The sequence below is a fragment of the Ornithorhynchus anatinus genome, chromosome X1 (genome assembly GCF_004115215.2).
Source record: "Ornithorhynchus anatinus isolate Pmale09 chromosome X1, mOrnAna1.pri.v4, whole genome shotgun sequence".
Lineage (NCBI taxonomy): Eukaryota > Metazoa > Chordata > Mammalia > Monotremata > Ornithorhynchidae > Ornithorhynchus > Ornithorhynchus anatinus.
Window position 1 is genome coordinate 40,880,828 of NC_041749.1, and position 21,626 is coordinate 40,902,453.

The following is a 21,626-nucleotide window of genomic DNA, read 5'->3' on the forward strand; positions in this document are numbered from 1 at the left end:
TTTTCTTCAATGACAAAAGAGACTCTTCAAGCAGGCCTTATCTGTTTTGGGTAAGAAGCAATCTCCTGTCCAAGCAGGCCTTATCTGTTTTGGGAAAGAAGCAATCTCCTGTCCCCCGGAATTTGGAATTTGCAGATGTGATATACATCCCACCTGAAATGGGGGACTTCCTGAGACAAAATCAGAGTCATTTAGATCAAAAGCTGCTATGCTCAGAATGCTGTTTTTAACACTGTGATCCCCTCTGCATCAAAAAACCACAGTTATGACACAGACATACGACTGGGTTCTGGATGTCCCTGTGCTTTCTGATCTGGATGTAAGCAATTGTGGGTGTATAATGCCATGCTTACAGGGGCTCCTTTAACGTGGGGGCACATTCCGAGAATCTAACAGAAACTGGGCTTCAGCTCATTACCATTACTTGAAGGGCAGCAGATGATGTCAACCATTTCGGGAGAAGCAAGGACTCTGTAACCCAATTTGGCACCTGCGATTGCCACCCCCACGTTCTGAACTGTAACCGAGTCACTCCCTTCCATACCCCAATTTTCAGTTTGAGCTGGCGAGACCTGTAGGCAGCGGTCAGTTATGATTCTTTAATTACATGACTGCCTAAAGTAGCTGAAGAACCCTCCGTCCTTGTCCTCATATGGTTCGATGAAGTTCATTCATTCAATAGTATTTATTGAGTGCTTACTATGTGCAGAGCACTGTATTAAGCGCTTGGAATGTACAAATCAGCAACAGATAGACACAGTTCCTGCCCACTGACACAGAAGCAACGTGGACGAGTGGAAAGACATGGGCCTGGGAGTCGGAGGATCTGGGTTCTAATCCCGGCTCTGCCATTATCTACCGTGAGACCTGAATCATTCATTTATTCATTTGTATTTCTTGAGCGCTTACTGTGTGCAGACCACTGTACTAAGTGCTTGGAAAGTGCAATACAGCAATAAAGAGAAACAATTTCTGCCCACAACGGGCTCACAGTCTACAATCTTCATACTTATTGAGCAATTACTCTGATAATAATGTTGGTATTTGTTAAACGCTTACTATGTGCCAAGCACTGTTCTAAGTGCTGGGGTAGATCCAAGGTAATCAGGTTGTCCCACGTGGGGCTCACAGTCTTAATCCCCATTCAACAGATGAGGGAACTGAGGCCCCGAGAGGTTAAGTGACTTGCCCAAAGTCACACAGCTGATATGTGAGGGAGCCAGCATTAGAACCCATGACATCTGACTCACGCCCGGGCTCTTATCTCTAAGCCATGCTGCTTCTCTATGCAGAGAACTGTACTAAGGGCTTGGGAGAGTACAATATATGTACTCTCTGGACAGATCATCACCTCTCAGGTCTGACTTTCATCTTGAAAATTGCAGAAATGAATTCATTCATTCATTCGATCGCATTTATTGAGCGCTTACTGTGGGCAGAGCACTGTATTAAGCACTTGGAAAGTACAATTCAGCAACAAAGAGAGACAATCCCTGCCCATAACAGGCTCACAGTCTAGAACGCGGGAGATAGACATCAAAACAGGTAAGCAGGCATCAATAGCATCAATATAAATAAATAAAATTTAGAGATATACATACACATCAAAACAAGTAAACAGGCAGAGGAATCCCTTCAGAGCTTCCGCTAATCAAACAATGGTATTTACTGTGGGCTTATGGCGTGCAGAGCACTAAACTAAGCGGCTGGGAGAATACAATATAACCGAGTTGGTAGACATGTTTCTTGCCCATAATGAGCCTACAGTCCAGAGGGAATCACTGTAGGGATGTGATTTCACTTCTCTGTGCCTCAGTTTCCTCAACTGCATAAGGAGGATTCAATATCTTATCTCCCTCTTACTGCAACCTTACGTGTGACAGGGACTATGTCCAACCAGATGAACTTGCACCCTATGCTGGTGCTTAGAACAGTGCTTGGCACAGAGTAAGTGCTTACAATAATAATAATCTTTTAAAATCTATGTACAGGGTATAACAAAATCGCTTCTCAGCCCTGACTTTCATCTCGAAAACTGTAGAAACTAATCCCTGCAGAGCTCCAGGTCATCAAACAGTGTTTATTTATTGCATGCTCACTGTGTGAAGAGCACTGAACTAAGCACTTGGGAGAGTGCAATACAACAGAGTTGGTAGATATGTTCCCAGCCCACAAACAGCTTACAGTTTAGAGAGGGAGATGGACAGAAATATAATTAAATTATGGATATGTATATAAGTCCTGTTGGGCTGAGGGAGGAGTGAATAAAGGGAAACAGAGTGGCCTAGTGGATAAAGCACATGCCTGCGAGTCAGAAAGACCTGGGTTCTAATCCCGGTTCCCCACCACTTGTCTGCAGTGTTGTCCACGGGCAAATCATTTCTCTGTGCTTCAGTTAGCTCATTAGAAAATGGGGAATAAGACTGTGAGCCCTATGAGATTGGGACTGTGTCTAACCCAATTATCTTGAATCTACTCCAGTGCTTAGTACAGTGCCTAGCACATCATAAGCACTTATTATTTACCACAGTCCTTAGTACAAATTCTGGCACATAGTAAGCATTTACCAAATACCTTTTTTTAAAAAAAAAGAAGGGTGCAAATCCAGGGCTAAATGGACCAAAGTGATTTGTACCCTAACAGCCATGAAATTCAACTGCTCTAGGTGGTAAATCCTCAAGATTAAGATTTCCCCCCAGCTGAGGAGACATCAATATCCCGTCCTCCTAAGCCCCACTGACAACAAAATTCACCCCAAACAGATGAATGCTGCTAAACCTTAAAAATAAGTGCTGCCATTTTTAAGGAAAGAATGCAAAGTTGGTTTGGGGCAAATAAGTCCCAATTTGTAGCAGAAGATACATGCTGCTATAAGGTCAAAGCAGACTAAGGCTTTTGAAAAGAACACGAAGGTCTCTTCATCCAAATCCCCTCCACATGCACACTTTCCAGGAAAGTCTCACTCATCATCCCAGACCCTGAAATTGGGGGAAAAGTGAGGAAAAGATGCCTGACTATATTTTCACCACAGAACATACAAAGGTCCATCTCTCAACCCGCTGAGGCCATGGTGTTATCTCACAAGTGGCAGCGTCATCTTCTGATACAAAGGATGGCTAAGCAGTATCTAGGCCATAAACTCATTGCGGGCAGGGAATATGTCTGTTATACTGTATTATACTAAGCGCTTAATACAGTGCACTGCACACAGTGAGAGCTCAATAAATACAACTGACTGACCTCAAATCTGGATCTGAACTGTCACGGAAGCGGTCAGGTCAGGCTTTTATGGGGCAGCTTTTGAAAGAGGTGTTGAGACAAATGCTTGCGTCAATTTAGAAGCTGGCTTTAGTTTCCCCAGGCATTTGCCCAGGACATTCAGGTCATTGAGAAGGACAGGGAGAATTTCAGGAGACTGCCTCAAAGGCTGAAAGAGGGGTTTTAAAGATCTGCGTCGTGAAGATAAAAGGAAAACCGAGATTATACTCCAACCACATTCACAGGTGTTCACTCCATGGAGGCAAGTGCCCTCAGAGAATTTTGGGCTAGTCACCGAGGCTTTCCTAATCTCAGTCCCCTGGCAAGACTCAGGAGGTAAAGAAGCATCGCCTAGTGGGTAGAGCACGGGCCTGGGAGGTACAAGGTCTTGGGTTCTAATCCCCACTCTGCTGCTTGTCAGCTGTGTGACCTTGGGTAAGTCACTTCATTTCTCTGTGCTTCAGTTACCTCACCTATTCAGTGGGGATAAAGACTGTGAGCCCCGCGTGGGACGTAGACTGCGTCCAACCTTGGACCTACCCCAACGCTTAGTATAGTACCTAGAGCATGGATGGGGTTAGGAGTCAGAGGTCATGGGTTAAAATCACGGCTCTTCCACTTGTCAGCTGTGTGACTTTGGGCAAGTCACTTAACTTCTCTGTGGCTCATTTACCTTATCTATAAAATGGGGATTAAGACTGTGAGTCCCAAGTGGGACAACCTGAAAATCCTGTATCTACCCCAGGGCTTAGAACAGTGCTTGGCAATAGCACTTTAAAAATACCATTCTTATTATTATCATTATTAAGACTGTGAGCCCCATGTGGGACAAGGTCTGTGTCCAAACCAATTTCCTTATATCCACACCAGCGCTTAGTACAGTGCCCGGCACCCAGTAAGTGCTTAATACTAATATTACTATTATTATTACTATTACAGTGCCTGGCACATAGCACGAGCTTAGCATAAACCATGTTGAGGAGTTTTTCCCTGTCCTCAACCAAAGGCCAGACTTTCCCCTCTCTCATACTCCTGCCTCGGGTGGCTGATGGGGCTGGAGGGCAACTCAAACATAGCCCTGCAATAGTCAGGCAGGAATCCAACTAGGTGAATGTGAGGCAAATCCACTGAGGGTGTTTACAAAAGCACCAGATCCTCCTGACTAATTACTGGTTTCCCCTCTCAAGGTCACACCTGGAGAGTCTCCAGTACTCTACCAGTCTCAACTACGGGAGGGAGAGTCAAGCCGAGTCACACCCATTCCATTCCTAGCTTGGGCAGTGGCTGGCGAGTGGAAGACAATCTGCTGCAAGTCAAAACTCACCTGTGCTGGACAACAGCGGCACGGGAGAGAGTGGAAGGTGGAGACTCAAGTTGACTCCGCAGAAGGAGGCAATGGTAAACCACTTCCGTATTTTTACCAAGACAACTCGATCGATCCACTACCAGAACGACTGCAGGTGGAGGTGGGGCGTTCTGGGAGAGATGTATCCACGGCGTCGCTATGGGGCGGAGACGACTCGATGCCGTAAGACAAGATCACCAGTTACGAATTACTTATCCGCATGTTCCTGGATACGGCCACTCTGTACACCGAGGTTTACTGGGGCTCGACTGGGGAATCTGGGACGGTTTGACAGTCCTGGGTCTGCCTTGTCTTTGCCCAGTACAAATTTCCTCTGTGAGCTTGGTGACTCCAGACCATGGACAATCAAGATAAATCCCATGGCAACTAATCTATAAAAATAACTCCCAAAATCTTGAGAGATGTTGAAGGTTCAGAGGCACAGAAGGCCAGAAACCAACTAGCCCATATCAATCATAGTCTAAGCGAGAAGGAAAACTGGTGTTTAATGCCCTTTTTACAGTAAGGAAACGGAGGCGGGGAGAAGTTACTTGCCCCAGGTCATGCAGTGGGCAAGCGGCGGAGCCAGGATTAGAATCCAGTTCCTCTGATTCCCAGGTCCGAATCCACTCCACTAGGCCCCGCTGCTTCACCGTTCCTCCAGCTCCCTGAGGGTCCCAAAGGCCTTGGGCCCCTCCACCCCTCTCCTGTCCACCTACCATGACAGCTGCTGGGATTCCGGGAGCAGGTCAGGATGCCAGTTTGAGGGAGCGTGACTGCGCCTGATACCACGTGTGCATGCGCGCATGTGCACATAAGGATGTAGGTGTGTCTGTGTGTGAGCGCCTCAGCACACACCTGTGGTGTTTGGGTAGGTATGTGGGAGCGAGCACATGCGGACGTGGGTGTTTCCAGGTCCTTCTGACACCCAGGTCCATGCTCTATTCACTAGGCTATGCTGCTTCTCACATTATTTGTTTATTCTCCTGGGAGAGAGCAAGGACTGGGGTGGATACAAGGTGGTTGGGTTGGACACAGTCCCTGTTCCACAGGGGGCACGGAGTCTTAATCCCCATTTTACAGATGAGGAAATAGAGGCACAGAGAAGTTAAGTGACTTGCCCAAGGTCACACAGCGGACAAGTGGTGGAGCCAGGATCAGAACCCAGGTCCTGCTGACTCCCAGGCCCATGTTCTATACACTAGGCCACAATGCTACCACGTTAACCCAAGCACTTATCCTATCCCACACTGATTACCTGTGCCTGCCTCCTTGCTGACCTCCTTGCCTCCTGTCTCTCCCCACTCCAGGCCATACTTCATGCCACTGCCTGGATCGTTTTTCTACAGAAAAGTTCAGTCCACATTTCCCCCCTCTTCAAGGACCTCCAATGGTTGCCCGTCCACCTCCACATCAAACAGAAACTCCTGACCAGTGGCTATAAGGCACTCAGTCACCTTGCCCGCACTTCTCTTACCTCACTGCTCACCCACTACAACCTAGCCCACACATTCCACTCCTCTAATGCCAACCTTGGAGAACACCTTCTCCAAAAGGCCTTCCCTGACGAAGCCCTTATTCCTCTTCTCCTACTCCCTTCTGGGTCACCCTGACATTTGGATTTGCTTCCTTATTTCACTCCTCCCTCAGCCTCACAGTACTTATGTACATAGCCACAATTTATTTATACTAATGTCTGTCTTCCCTACCAGACTGTAAACTTACTGTGGGCAGGGAACATGTCTACCAACTCTCGTTATACTGTACTCTCCCAAGTGCTTAGTACAGTGCTCAGCACACAGTAAGTGCTCAACTAATTAATCTGGGACAGGGACTGTGCCCAACCTGATTAGCTTGTATCTCTCCCAGAACTTAGTACAGTGCCTGGCATATAGTAAGCACTTAACAAATATCATAAAGAGTGTGGGGGCAAGATGGGCTTGGATGGGGAAGGGATGCTTTGAATATTGAAAGTGAGTGGTTTCGGTCAAGAATAAAAAAATTGGGGGGGGGGGTGGAGATAGGGAGATCAGTAAGACTCCCCCGCTAAAACTGATAACCTTTGGGTTCGTGGGGAGGAATGGATGGCATGGACGTATATAGGAATTAGAGTACAGAAAACACTTAGGAAGGATGTGTTCTGTTGAACTATCTCTACTTCTCTGGAAAATCCAAACTTATTTTTCTGTCTTCCCAAGGAACATTATATTTAGAGGATACATTTTTCCTGATATTTCATTTACTGGATATTTACTTACTTGATCCAGCCCAATATTAGTCAAAATGTTAAAATTATGACAGCCCAGGTTCTGATTTTTAAAAAATTATTAGTTTTCAGGAAACTGACAATTTATCTTTGAAAAATGAATGCCCTTTACTGAAAATGAAAGGTTGTTTTTTTCTTTGTCCCTTTTCCCTCTGGTTTCCCGACTGTACTTTAAAAAACCTGTAGACTCTCCTCTACCCTTCATCAGTAACTTCAAAGTTCAGTTTCCTTCACTCCCAAATCTTCTCCTCATCTCAACTGTTTCCCTCCCCATCATTCACTCTCTCTCATCCTCCTTGGAGGAATCTTGGGGGGCAATCTACCCTTCGCTTTCAAAGTTCATTCATTCATTCGATATTTATTGAGTGCTTACTGTGTGCAGAACACTGTACTAAGTGCTTGGGGAAGCACAATACAACAAATAAACAGTGACGTGCCCTGCTACAACAAGCAAAGTTGACTTTCCCCCAAATGTGCCTTTGACTCCATCCTCTTCCCACTCACCTCCCTCTCTCCTTCTACAGCCCACCCTGTACACTCATTCATTCATTCAATAGTATTTATTGAGCGCTTACTATGTGCAAAGCACTGTACTAAGCGCTTGGGATGAACAAGTCGGCAACAGATAGAGACGGTCCCTGCCGTTTGACGGGCTTACGGTCTAATCGGGGGAGACGGACAGACGAGAACAATGGCAATAAATAGAGTCGAGGGGAAGAACATCTCGTAAAAACAATGGCAACTAAATAGAATCAAGGCGATGTACAATTCATTAACAAAATAAATAGGGTAACGAAAATATATACAGTTGAGCGGACGAGTACGGTGCTGTGGGGATGGGAAGGGAGAGGTGGAGGAGCAGAGGGAAAAGGGGAAAAAGAGGGTTAAGCTGCAGAGAGGTAAAGGGGGGATGGCAGAGGGAGTAGAGGGAGAAGAGGAGCTCGGTCTGGGAACGCCTCTTGGAGGAGGTGAGTTTTAAGTAGGGTTTTGAAGAGGGAAAGAGAATCAGTTTGGCGGAGGTGAGGAGGGAGGGCGTTCCGGGACCGCGGGAGGACGTGACCCGGGGGTCGACGGCGGGATAGGCGAGACCGAGGGACGGTGAGGAGGTGGGCGGCGGAGGAGCGGAGCGTGCGGGGTGGGTGGTAGAAAGAGAGAAGGGAGGAGAGGTAGGAAGGGGCAAGGTGATGGAGAGCCTCGAAGCCTAGAGTGAGGAGTTTTTATTTGGAGCGGAGGTTGATAGGCAACCACTGGAGGTGTTTAAGAAGGGGAGTGACATGCCCAGATCGTTTCTGCAGGAAGATGAGCTGGGCAGCGGAGTGAAGAATAGACCGGAGCGGGGCGAGAGAGGAGGAAGGGAGGTCAGAGAGAAGGCTGACACAGTAGTCTAGCCGGGATATAACGAGAGCCCGTAACAGTAAGGTAGCCGTTTGGGTGGAGAGGAAAGGGCGGATCTTGGTGATATTGTAGAGGTGAAACCGGCAGGTCTTGGTACACTCCACTCCTCTGTCGCTAACCTCCTCACGGTCCCTCATTCTCGCCTGTCCCGCTGTGACCCCTGGCCCACGTCCTTCCTACCGCTGACCTGGAATGCCCTCCCTCCTCACATCCGCCAAACTAAGTCTCTTCCCCTCTTCAAAGCCCTACTGAGGGCTCTACTCCTCCAGGAGGCCTTCCCAGAATGAGCCCTCCCTTTCCCTCTGCTCCTCCTCCCCTCCCCATTCCTCCTACTCCCTCCCTCTGCTCTATCCCCTTTCCCGCCCCATAGCATAGCACAGTAATAAATAATATTAGTCTATTTTATTAATGATGTGCATATATATATGATTCTATTTATCTTGATGGTATTGATGCCTGACTGCATGTTTTGTTTTGTTGTCTGTCTCTCCCTTTTAGACTGTGAGCCCGTTGGGCAGGGATTGTCTCTATCTGTTGCCGAATTGTATATTCCAAGTGCTTAGTACGGTGCTCTGCACACAGTAAGCGCTCAATAAATACGCTTGACTGAAGCGTGGCTCTGTGGAAAAGAGCCAGGGCTTTGGAGTCAGAGGTCATGAGTTTGACTCCCGGCTCTGCCATTTGTCAGCTGTGTGACTATGGGCAAGTCACTTCACTTCTCTGTGCCTCAGTTCCTCATCTGTAAAATGGGGATTAACTGTGAGCCTCACGTGGGACAACCTCATTACCCTGTATCTACTCCAGCGCTTAGAACAGTGCTCTGCACATAGTAAGCACTTAACAAATACCAACATTATTATTAATGCCCCCTTCTTTCCTCCCTGACAGCCATCTTCTCTTTTTCCTTCTCACTCTTACTTCTCCCTCTCTCTCCTCCTTCCTCTCTGCCTTCAAACACACCCATGTCTCCCATAACCTTCTCTAGACCCTACTGCACAACCCAGCTTTTGCCTCACCTCCCTCTTCCCATTCCTGAGTCAAAATCCTCTGCTGCAACTTCCTCTTCTCTTACTCCTTTCACGCCCCTCCACAGTCTATTTTTCATCTCCTTCCCTCCACTGAGACTACCCTTTCCAAGGTCACCAGTGACCTCCTTCTTGCCAAAACAAACAGATTCTATTCTTTCCTAATCCTCTTAGATCTCTCTGCTCTCTCTGACACACCCACATCCTTCTTCCAAAAACGCTGATCTTGTTTTTTGAGATACAGTCTTTTACTGGTTCTCCCAAATTTCTGGCCACTCCTTCTCAGTCTCTTTTTCCCTGATCTTCCAGCAGCTCCCTTCCCTATATGTGGATACTTCTCAAAGACTCTCTTTTAGTCCACTTCTCTCAATTTGCTCCCACTCCTTTAGGGGGCCCATATGCTCCTATGATTTTAACTACCACATCTCTGCTGATGACTGATTCACAAATCTACCTCACTAGCCCTTTTCCCTCTTCTCTTCAACCTCATATTGCTCCCTGCCTGTAAGATATTACTACATGAGTGCCCATTTGACACCTCAAGCTCCATATGTCTAAAAACTGAACTTGACTTTGCCCCCAAATCCTCACCTTGAACTCCTTTCCAGATGACAGTTGTCAACACCACCATTTGCCCTGTCTCTCTCAAGCCTGCCACTTTGGCTTTAACCTTGACTCTTCAAACAGCATATTCAGTCAGTCACCAGATCTTGCCAGAACTTCCTCCCCAACATTCCTAGAATATGCCCCATCCTCTTTTTTCGTCTCCCCCTCTGAGACTGTAAGCTTGTTATGGACAGGGAATGTGTCTGCTAATTCTTTTGTAGTCTACTCTCCCAAGTGCATAGTACAGTGCTCTACACAGAAACGCTCAATAAACACCATTGATTGATTTTTTAAAAAAATTTAATGGTATTTATTAAGTGTTCACTATGTTCCAGGCACCGTACTAAGCACTAGGGTAGATACAAGATAATCGGGTTGGATACAGTCCATGTCCCACATAGGGCTCACAGTTTTTCATCCCCTTTTTACATATGAGGAAACTAAGGCCCAGAGAAGTGATTTGCCCAAGGTCACATAGCAGAGAAGTGGCAGAGCTGGCATTAGAACTCAGAGCCTTCTGACTCCCAGGCCCGTGCTCTATCACACCGGTCTAAGTGCTTGTCATATCCCGCCCGAATTAGAGCTTCGGCCTCCTCTCTGATCCCTCTACTTTTCCCCCCGCTCTTCAGTCCATACTTCACTCTGCTGACTGGATGTCATACTGTTCTTGTCTCCCCACTCCTCAAAAACCTCTAATGGCTGTCCTTTCCTTTCTGCATCAAGGAGAAACTCCTCACCACTGGCTTCAAGGCCCTCTTCCCCTTTCTTATCCACTCACTCTCTTCTCCCATCTACTGGGAAGCAGCGTAGTCTAGTGGATAGAACATGGGCCTGGGAGTCGGAGGGACCTGGGTTCTAATTTCCGGCTCCGCCACTTGTCTGCTATGTGACATTGGGCAAGTCACTTCACTTCTCTGGGCCTCAGTTCCCTCATCTGTAAAATAGAGATTAAGGCTGTGAGGCTCATGTGGAGCAGGGACTCTGTCCAACCCGATTTGCTTGTATCCACCTCAGTGCTTAGTATAGTGCCTGGCACATAATAAGCACCTAACAAGTACCACAATTATCATTATTATTATCTCACTCTGGTTCACAATCTTCCGCTCTCTCAAGCCAAGCTACTCACATCTTTCCCATGAGCCTCCCCCAACCCACTCCTGGAGCTTCTTCCCTCTTCTTATCCACAGACCCCAACTCAGCATATCTTCAAAGTCCCTCTGAGAGTCCAGCTCCCAAAGGCCTTCCCCAAGGAATCTATAATCTTCCCTCCCTATATCCTTCAACTGCCATGTTGGCCCTTCCTTGCTCACCACTTAAACACTGCGGTCATCACAGCTCCAACACTACTTATGAACAGCTCTTAACATACCCTATTAATCCCCATAGTTGTCATGTATTTAAGTGTCGGCCTCCCCTGCTAAGCCTGGAAGCTCCATGAGGGAAGGAATCGGGTCTTCTAAAGTCTTTATACTCTCCCAAACATTTAGTGGGTGCTCAGTAAATACTAATGATGATGATAACTTTTGCTCCATTTATCAAAGAAGCGACAGAAACAGATATGGAGGGGGTGGAGTGTAAGGAGGGAAAGAAGACAGAGAAAGAGGACTTTTGGAAATGCTTTTCCCACAAACAGTCTGAATATCACCCTTTCATTGGGGGGTTGAAAGGAATTGGATGTTTCCTACAAGATTAACATACAAAAAGTCAGAATTGTGCACCTAAGCCCAAAGAAGGTAAGAAAAAAACAAAAAACCCTCCTAATTCCTGAAAAGGCAAGGGACACCGGCTAATAACCTGAAATATGTGAGGTTGGATAATGAAGAAAAGGTAAGATTAGCCTAGGGTACCGCCAGCAGTTAAGCAAGTTTTACATTGACAACATAAAAGTAGGTGAAAGGGCACCCAGTCCTTGTGAAAGTAACAAGTTAAAAAAAAAGGGGGGGGGGAGGAACACAGCTTTTGAAGGAGAAAATTACTCAGACTCCCACAACACAGTGGTTATGTAATAAATACTCATAAAAACTTTAATTTTTCTCCCCTTCTTTGCATAATCACTGCCTGCAAAGCAAGTAAAGCACAGAGTGAACAATCAGCGAGAAAGGTTAATGAGAAGCAATGTGGCTTCATGGATACAGCACGGGCCTGGGAGTCAAAAGGAACTGGGTTCTTATTCTGTTCTGTCTCTTGTCTCCTGTGTAACCTTGAGCAATTCACTTCTCTGTGCCTCAGTTCCTTCATCTATCTGTAAAATGGAGCCTAAGACTATGAGTCCATGTGGGACATGGACTGTGTCCACCCTGATTACCTTGTATCTACCCCAGTGCTTAGTATAGTGCCTGGCACATAATAACTACTTAACCATTACCATAAGAAGGAATCATCAATTAAAAAAGAGATACCTGGTATCATGGCAAATATGCAAATCTGCCTTGCCAGTCTTTATCATTTGGTGCTGAAAGTAATTAGCGGCTTGGCAGAATAGCCTTGAAATTATGGTTTAAAAAACAAACCGACACACTATTGCCCTTAAAAGACCACCAAATTCTCTGCATTTAAACCCTGGTTATCTCTCCTTTCCTTGAGCTGTGGTTAAGAAACCTGATATGAACCTGATATGACCAAATATAGTAAATAATAAATAATAATGGTATTTGTTAAGTGCTTACTATGTGCCAGGCAGTGTACTAAGCTCTAGGGTGGATACAAGCAAATCAGATTGTATTCAGTCCGTCTCATGTGGAGCTCACAGGCTCAATCACCATTTTCCAGATGAGGTTACTCAGGCCCAGAGAAGTGACGAGACTTGCCCAAGGTCACACAGCAGACAAGTGGCAGAGTCAGGTTTAGAACCCATGACTTTCTGACTCCCAAGCCCATGTTCTCTCCACTACGCCATGCTGCTTCTCTGAACCAGTATGATTACTCCAAATTATTGCAGCATCCGCCACTAGTGAATACAGGTCTTCATATCATCCTTATTGGGCTAAAAGCAGAATAGGAGGCTGGAAGAAGGGGAGCAAGGAGCCAGAGGGGGAGGGAACAATAATGACGGTATTTGTTAAGTACTTGCTATGTGTCAAGTAGTAAAGGGACTGGGTTGAGAAGGAATCTGGGAAAATCACTTATTTTGTTGACTGTCTTGTCAATATTTCTCAGTAGCCAACTCTCCTTAATATCACCACTAAACACATAGGTCCATGCATATATATACGCCCACCCAAAGATATTAAAAATGGATAATGCATTTTCCAATGCTAAATACACTACAGTGGTAAAGAAGGTCCTCTCTTTAACTCTCAGTGACCATGGGGCAGGTGTGTAGGGCAAGTCTATAAGAAAAAAAATCACCACTTGCTGTATTAATAATGTGTGGGTATTTGTTAAGCGCTTACTATGTGCAGAGCACTGTTCTAAGAGCTGGGGTAGACACAGGGGAATCAGGTTGTCCCACGTGGGGCTCACAATCTTCATCCCCATTTTACAGATGAGGTAACTGAGGCACAGAGAAGTTAAGTGACTTGCCCACAGTCACACAGCTGACAAGTGGCAGAGCCGGGATTCAAACCCATGACCTCTGACTCCAAAGCCCATGCTCTTTCCACTGAGCCACGTTGCTTCTTTTGTATTAGTCCAAACTGAGAAAATGACAAAATAAGAATAATAGCAACTGTGGTATTTGTCAAGCGCTTACTATCTGCCAGGCATTGTACTAAGCGCTGGGGTAGAGACAATACAATCAGGTAGGATACAGTCCCAAGATGGGGCAAAGACGTATTGGCATTCTAAATCACTCTTAGTTTTAGATGCTTGGGACTCCAGTGCTCTGCTCCACAATAGAGCTTGCCCCCTACTGCTGCAAAATAAACCAACCTACTAAATTTCACCGTTTATTTCGCTCTTATTCACAGGGGTGCAATCTGTGAGTTATATCCCTTCAACATAAACATGAAAACATATCAGAGAAGATCTGTAATTTCATTTTCACTGTGCAGCCAGGGAAGAAACTATTTGGAGCCAAACTCCCTCAGCATAAGTAGGTGAGTTGAGAATGAAAACTGTTACCCTACCTTAACACCAGAGTATAAAATATATATATATATAAAGTGTGGTTTGGGTTCATGATCGGACACCAAACCTGTAATCTTCAGAAAGAGGGAGAGCACGTGGGGTGATTTGAAAGGCAAATCATCAGGTAAAGGCACTGACTAGAAATCTGGGATTGAACTGGAATTCTGGGCTTATGTTGGCAGGAGGTTCTGTGTGTAGAACATTATTTTAGAAGATACTGTTCCTTCTATTGGGTAATTCCAGGCCTAAAGTCAATAAAGATACTGTCTATACAGAATAATGTCTTATCTCCTGGTTTTGCCTTCTTTCCTATGCCCTTCACCATTAAACATACACCTGAGCTTCCTCACCGCTACCAAGTTTTGGTCTCTGACCAAGGAGGCCTAGAAAATACACTCTGGGTCATTAATTCTGCCCTCTCAGTTCTACCCTGAGTCAGTTTTTTTAACTGAAAATTTCCAAGGCGCTGACAAATTGAAATGGAGCAAAATGCTGAGCGTGCATGAGGCCACAAGGTGCTTTGGGAGTAGTGCCCGGATGATATATCTGTAAACTTCCTTTCATATTAATGAGATTGCTAAATTCATCATTGTCCTAATGATATTGCTAAATTCATCATTGTCCTGAATCTCAACAGATCCCACTCTCCAAACCAGCCAGGAAGGAAGTTCTCTGACCAGGGATTTTCTAGGTCTTGTAGGCAGGGGAATGTGGGGATATTGAACCTTAGCCAGTGTTTCCCTCTGGTAGCTCAGCCTCAGATGTACAAGACCTCAGGCATAAAAAATTTCACGTATGCAAAACTTGGGTGCACAAAGTCCCCGGTGTTCAAGACTACAAGGTGTGCAAGATCGCTGATGCGCAAAGACCCCCAAGGTGTCCAAAATCTCTGGTGCGCAAGGTCCCTGGTTTGCAAGACCCCAAGGTGCCCAAAACCCCAGGTGCACAAGGTCCTTGGTGTGCAAACACCCCTCAAGGTGCCCCAAACCCCAGGTAGAGAAGCACAAAGACCCACAAGGTGCCCAAAACTCCAGGTGCACAAGGTCATTTTTGCACAAAGACCAGCAAGGTGCCCAAAATCCCTGATACACATGGTGCCCGGTGAGCGAGACCCCACGTGCCCAAGACACGAAAGGACCGAAAGGTCCCAAAGTGCGCAAGACCCAAAGGTGCTCCAAATCCCAAGTGCACAAGGTCCCTGGTGTGCAGACTCCAAGGTACCCAAAACCTCTGGTGTGCAAGGCACAAGGTGCACAAGGTCCCTGGTGTGCAAGACCCCACGGTGCCCAAGAACCTAAAGGAACGTTCGGTCCCTGGGGCGCAATGTCCCTGCTGCGCAAGACCACAAGGTGCCCCAGATTCCAGGTGCGCAAGACCCCACGGTGCCCAAGACACCAAAGGAGTGCTAGGTCCCTGGTGCTCAAGACTCAAGATCAAGGTTCCTGGTGTGCAAGACCCCAAGGAGCCCCACACCCCAGGGGCACATGGTCCCCGGTGCGCAAAGATCTCAAGGTGACCAAAATCCCGGGAGCATAAGACCCCAGGTGTGCAAGGTCCCAGGTGCAAAATGATCCCAAGGTGTCCCAAATCCTTGGGGTGTAAGGTCCCAAGGTCCCTGGTGCACAACACCCCAAGGTGCCCCAGATTTCACGTGTGCAAGACCCCACAGTGCCCAAGACACCCAAGGAGCACAAGGCCCCTGGTGCTCAAGACTCAAGCCTAAGGTCCCTGGTGCACAAGACCCCAAAGTGCCCCAGATCCCAGGTGCACATGGTCCCCGGTGCGCAAAGATCCACAGGTGTCCCAAATCCCCAGTGCACAAGGTCCCCGGTGTGCAAAGATCTCAAGGTGCCTCAAAGCCCCGGGGCTCAAGACCCCCAGGTGTATAAGGTCCCCGGGTTGCAAAGATCCCAAGGTGCCCAAAATCCTCGGGGTGCAAGACCACAGGTGCGCAAGGTCCCCGGTGCGCAAAGATCCCAAGGTGCTTCAAATCACCGGGGCGCAAAATCCCAGGGCCACAAGGTCCCAAGGTCCCTGCTGCACAAGACCCCAAAGTGCCTCAGATTCCAGGTGCGCAAGACCTCACGGTGCCCAAGACACCAAAGGAACGCGAGGTCCCTGGTGCTCAAGACTCAAGCCCAAGGTCCCTGGTGCGCAAGGCCCCAAGATGCCCCACATCCCAGGTGCACATGGTCCCTGATGCACAAAGATCCCCAGGTGCTCCAAACCCGGGGCGCAGGACCCCAGGTGCGCAAGGTCCCCAGTGCGCAAAGATCCCCAGGTGCCCCAAATCCCCAGGGGGCAGGACCCCAGGTACACAAGCTGCCCAGTGCGCAAAGATCCCCAGGTGCCCCAATCCGTGGGGCCCAGGACCCCTGGTGCACAAGGTCCCCGGTGCGCAAAGATCCCCAGGTACCCCAAATCCCAGGGCCGCAGGACCCCAGGTGCACCAGGTCCCCGGTGTGCAAAGATCCCCAGGTGCCCCAAATCCCCGGTGCGCAGGACCCCGGATGCACAAGGTCACCCGTGCGCAAAGATCTCCAGGTGCTCCAAATCCCCAGGGCGCAGGACCCCGGGTGCACAAGGTCACCCGCGCGCAAAGATCTCCAGGTGCTCCAAATCCCCAGGGCGCAGGACCCCAGATGCACAAGGTCCCCGGTGCGCAAAGATCCCCTGGTGCCCCAAATCCCCAGGGCAGAGGACCCCAGGTGCACAAGGTCCCCGGTGCGCAAAGATCCCCAGGTGCCCCAAAACCCCAGGGCGCAGGACCCCAGGTGCACAAGGTCCCCGGTGTTCAAAGATCCCCAGGGCGCAGGACCCCAGGTGCACAAAATCCCCGGTGCGCAAAGATCCCCAGGTGCCCCAAATCCCAGGGCCGCAGGATCCCAGGTGTCCAAGGTCCCCGGTGTTCAAAGATCCCCAGGGCGCAGGACCCCAGGTGCACAAAATCCCCGGTGTGCAAAGATCTCCAGGGGCCTCAAATCCCCAGGGCGCAGGACCCCAGGTGCACAAAATCCCAAGTGCGCAAAGATCCCCAGGTGCCCCAGATCCCCGGTGCGTAAAGATCCCCAGGTGTCCCAAATCCCCAGGGCGCAGGACTCCGGGTGCACAAGGTCCCCGGTGCGCAAAGATCCCCAGGTGCCCCAAATCCCGGGGCGCAGCCCCCCACGGTGGTGCCCCAGACCCCCCCGGGTCCGAGCCGCCCTCCCTCGCCCTGGGCAAGCCGGAGGGGGTCTCGGGGTGCCCCACCTCGGTGACGACGGTGGACAGGTAGACGTCGCGGCCGTAGTCCCAGCCGTCCAGACACTTCTCCTGCTCCAGGCGGGCCAGGTCGACGTCGGTGCCGGGCGCCAGCCCCAGGGCGGAGAAGTTGCGCAGGGCCTGCAGCCGGTAGCGGCGGCAGCGGCTGGGCCCCCGCCCCGCGCCCCGCGCCTCCAGCGGGATGCTGTGGTTCCGCCACTCGGCGCTCAGGTTGGCCGCCGCCGGCACCGAGCACCGGTGCTCCGGGGTCCCCGCCAGGAAGACGATGGACAGGCCGGTGAAGCCGTTGGGGATGATGCTGGCGCTCAGCAGAAAGAAGACCAGCCGCTGGAAGGGGCCCCAATCGCCCAGAAAGGCCGTCGCCTCGTCGTAGTCCCCCATGCCGGCGGCGGGCGAGGCCCGCGGAGCGGGGAGAGGCGGCAGTGCGCACGCGCGAGGCACCCTCCCGCCCGGGGGGGAGGGGGGGGGGAGAGACCCGGCCTTGCCGCCGCGCGCATGCGCCGCCCCGCGGAGCGGCCTCCTAACTGCCTCCTTCGGGGAGGCCTGGGCAGAGTGTCATCACTAGCCCAACGATTATGTGTTTGTTCATTCACTCAATACTATTTATTCGATAGTATTTACTGGGCGCTGACTGTGTGCTGAGCCCTCTACTAAGCGCTGGGAAGGGACAATTCGGCAACAGAGAGAGAGACCACCCCTGCCTATTCATTCATTCATTCAATAGTATTTACTGAGCGCTGACTATGTGCTGAACCCTCTACTGAGCGCTGGGAAGGGACAATTCGGCAACAGAGAGAGATCACCCCTGCCCATTTATTCATTCATTCATTCAATAGTATTTATCGAGAGGTGACTATGTGCTGAGCCCTGTACTAAGCGCTTGGAAGGGACAATTAGGCAACAGAGAGAGCTCACCCCTGCTCATTCATTCATTCATTCATTCATTCATTCATTCATTCATTCATTCATTCATTCATTCAATAGTATTTATTCAATCGTGTTTATTGAGTGTTGGCTGTCTGCAGAGCCCTCTACTAAGCGCTTGGAAGGGACTATTCGGCAACCAAGAGAGACCATCCCTGCCCATTCATTCATTCATTCATTCAATAGTATTTATTCGATAGTATTTATTGAGCGCTGACTATGTGCGGAGCCCTGTACTAAGCGCTTGGAAGGGACAATTAGACCGACCATCCCTGCCCAATGATGGGCGCACAGACTAATCGGGGGAGACGGACTGCAGAGCAAAACAGAACAAAACAAAACAAAACAAGACAACATCATCAAGATAAATAGAATCACGGGGATGTACACCTCATTAATACAATAGGGCAATAAATAATATATATTTAAATGAGCACTGTGCTGAGGGGAGGGGAAGAGAGGGGAGGGAGGAGCAAACGAGGGTAGGGGGAGGAAAGCAGAGGGAAAGGGAGCTCAGCTGAGGGGAGGGGAAGGAGCAGAGGGTGGATGGGGAGCAGAGGGAAAGGGGGGGGCTCAGTCTGGGAAGGCCTCTTGGAGGAGGTGAGCTCTCAGTAGGGCTTTGAAGAGGGGAAGAGAGTTAGTTTGGTGGCACTTACTATGTGCTGAGCACTGTTCTAAGAGCTGGGTTAGATACAGGGTAATCAGATTGTCCCACGTGGGGCTCACATTTTTTAATCTCCATTTTTATAGATGAGTAACTGAGGCACAGAGGATAATAATAATAATAATGTTGGTATTTGTAAGTGCTTACTATGTACCAAGCACTGTTCTAAGCGTAATTATAAGGTAATCAGGTTGTCCCACGTTGGGCTCACAGTCTTCATCCCCATTTTACAAATGAGGTAACTGAGGCACAGAGAAGGTCACACAGTAGACAAGTGGAAAAGATGGGAATAGAAGCCACTTCCTCTGACTCCCAAGCCCGAGTCCTTTCCACTAAGCCACACTCAGGTCCGGGCTGACCAGGGGAGCAGAGCACGAAGCTCCCAGGAGGGGCTGGCCGGCGTCAGTCACCCGGGGGCTACCCTCCCCTTAGCCCCAGAGGGGAGCCCGGGGTGGGGGCCTTGCCCGGGGGCTACCCTCCCCTTAGCCCCAGAGGGGAGCCCGGGGTGGGGGCCCTCAAGGCCCGGAAGGCTTGAGGAATTGAAAACGTTCTAGGAAAAGATACCAAACAAAAGACAGCCTCTTCTCTTCTACCCTCCACTGCTCCTCCCCTTCCTCCTTCCCACTCCCCCCACTCTCACCCCTCAGCCCTCCTCTTTCTCCCACTCCCCCACCCCTCGGCCCTCCTCTTCTTCCCCCTCCTGTTCCTCCACTCCCACCCCTCAGCCCTCCCCTTCCTCACCCTCCCTTCCTCACTCCCACCCACCCTCGTCTCCTCCACCCAGGCCTCCCCTTCCTAATAATAATAATAATACTGTTGGTATTTGTTAAGGGCTTACTATGTCCCGAGCACTGTTCTAAGCGCTGGGGTAGACATAGGGGAATCAGGTTGTCCCACGTGGAGCTCACAGTCTTAATCCCCATTTTACAGATAAGGTAACTGAGGCACATAGAAGTTAAGTGACTTGCCCAAAGTCACACAGCTAAGTGGCAGAGCCGGGATTCGAACCCATGATCTCTGACTCCAAAGCCCGTGCTCTTTCCACTGAGCCACACTGCTTCTACTCCCACTCCTCCTCCTCCACTCCTCAGCCCTCCCCTTCCTCCCCCTCTTCCTTTCCACTTCCACCCCACAGCCCTCCCCTTCCTCCTCCTCCACTTCCACCCCTCAGCCCTGCCCTTCCTCCCCTTCTTCCTCTCCACTCCCACCCTTCATCCCTCCCTTTCTGCCCACTTTTCCTCCTTACTTCCACCCCTCAGCCTTCCCCTTCCTCCCTTCCTCCCACCCCTCATCCCTCCCCTTCCTCCCCCTCTTCCTCCCCACTTCCACCCCACAATCATCATTACAGTAAGCCCTCAATAAATGCCACTGAATGAATGATCTGTTATATTCCACTCTCCCAAGTGCTTAGCACAGTACACACTGAGCACTCAAGAAATACTACTGGTTGTTCGAAGCACTTTCTATGTGCCAGGCACTGTACTAAGCACTGGAGTAGACACAAGGTAATCAGGTTGAACACAGTCCATGTCCCCCATGGGACTCACACCCTTAGTCCCCATTTCACAGATGAGGTAACCGAGACACAGAGAAGTCAAGTGACTTGTCCACGCTCACATAGGAGACAAGTAGCAGAGCCAGGATTGTCACATGAATAAAACAGTCTTTTTTCTTTTATTCGTTTAGGCTTCCAAAAGCGATTCTGAAAAAAGGCCTGATCTGAAACAGATGTGACAAGGGAGGGATAAGTGTAATTGGGAGACCCATGGAGCTCCAGTACGGAAAGAAGGATGTGCTGGGGAAGGGGACACGTCTGGGTTAATAGGGAAGCAGACTCCATGAGCTGGGCTGTGCTATAACTTGGCATCACAGTGCCCAAGGTTTTTGTCTGGTACTTAGTCTGCTGCCCAGGGAAGATGGTGGCAGCCAACTTGCCAGGTCATCAGTTGAATAAGCTGCAATTAGGGCAGGATTCTTCTACTGATTTCTGCAAAACTGACTAATATATAAACTGAAAGTTCTGAATTCTCACACCCGCATGATAATTTAAGAATCAGTTATAAATGGTAAATGTAAAGTAGCTAAAGAAAATGTCACAGGGTGATCTTTTGTTTTCCAGTATCCTGGCAACTGTGGAGAAAGGCCTATCGTTTTCACACAACACACTATTACAGAAACTTTCTGTTCTGCCCTTTTAGTGGCAATGAAAGCTTTCTTTCATAGTAAATCCCTCTTCCTCACTGCATAGAGTGGCTGCTGATGGGAGACAAGAATAATCAATTGTATTTACTGAGCGCTTCCTGTGTATAGAGCACTATACTAAGTGCTTGGGAAAGTACACTATAACAAAGTTGGTAGACATATTCCCTGTCTACACATTCCCACAGTGAGCTTACAGACTAGAAGGCGAGACAAACATTATGTAAATAAATAAATAAATTGCAGATGTGTACATCAGTGCTGTGGCTCTGAGAGGGGAAGAATAAAGAGTGCAAATCCACATATAAGGTCAACGCGGAGGGGAGCGGGAGAAGAGAAAATGAGGGTTAAGTTGGGTATGGCCTCTTCAAGAGATGTGTTTTTAATAAGGTTTAGAAGGTCGGGAGAGTGATCCTCTGTCAGATATGAAGGGAGGGGTAGGCGTTCCAGGCCAGAGGCAGAATGTGGGTGAAAGGTTGACAGTGAGATAGATGAGATCAAAGTACAAGGGAATACTGGACACCCCTCTGCTGACTCCCCTGTGTTCCTGTGTGAACACACACACACAGGCACACATTCTACTAGACGGACCATGTGAGATGAGGGGAATAAAAT

At 48.9% G+C, this 21,626-nt stretch overlaps 1 protein-coding gene and 1 non-coding gene across 3 annotated transcripts in view; one reads left to right on the plus strand and one right to left on the minus strand.

Annotated features, from left to right (window-relative positions):
* LOC100079342 (solute carrier family 22 member 5-like) overlaps positions 1-17,658 on the minus strand; it is a 54,946-nt gene extending 37,288 nt beyond the window's left edge. The window contains exon 1 of one of the 2 annotated variants that reach the window (XM_007669818.3): positions 17,213-17,655. In XM_007669818.3, coding sequence (XP_007668008.1) covers positions 17,213-17,605 — 393 coding nt within the window. In that variant the 5' untranslated portion in view covers positions 17,606-17,655. Of the gene's footprint in view, positions 1-17,212 lie in introns of both variants that reach the window. The other variant, XM_007669819.3, reaches the window with a different exon arrangement.
* Positions 4,435-4,572, plus strand: LOC114807214. Its single transcript, XR_003755266.1, has one exon. It is a non-coding gene; the product is annotated as a small nucleolar RNA SNORA7 (small nucleolar RNA).
* Positions 17,659-21,626: the final 3,968 nt, after the last annotated feature.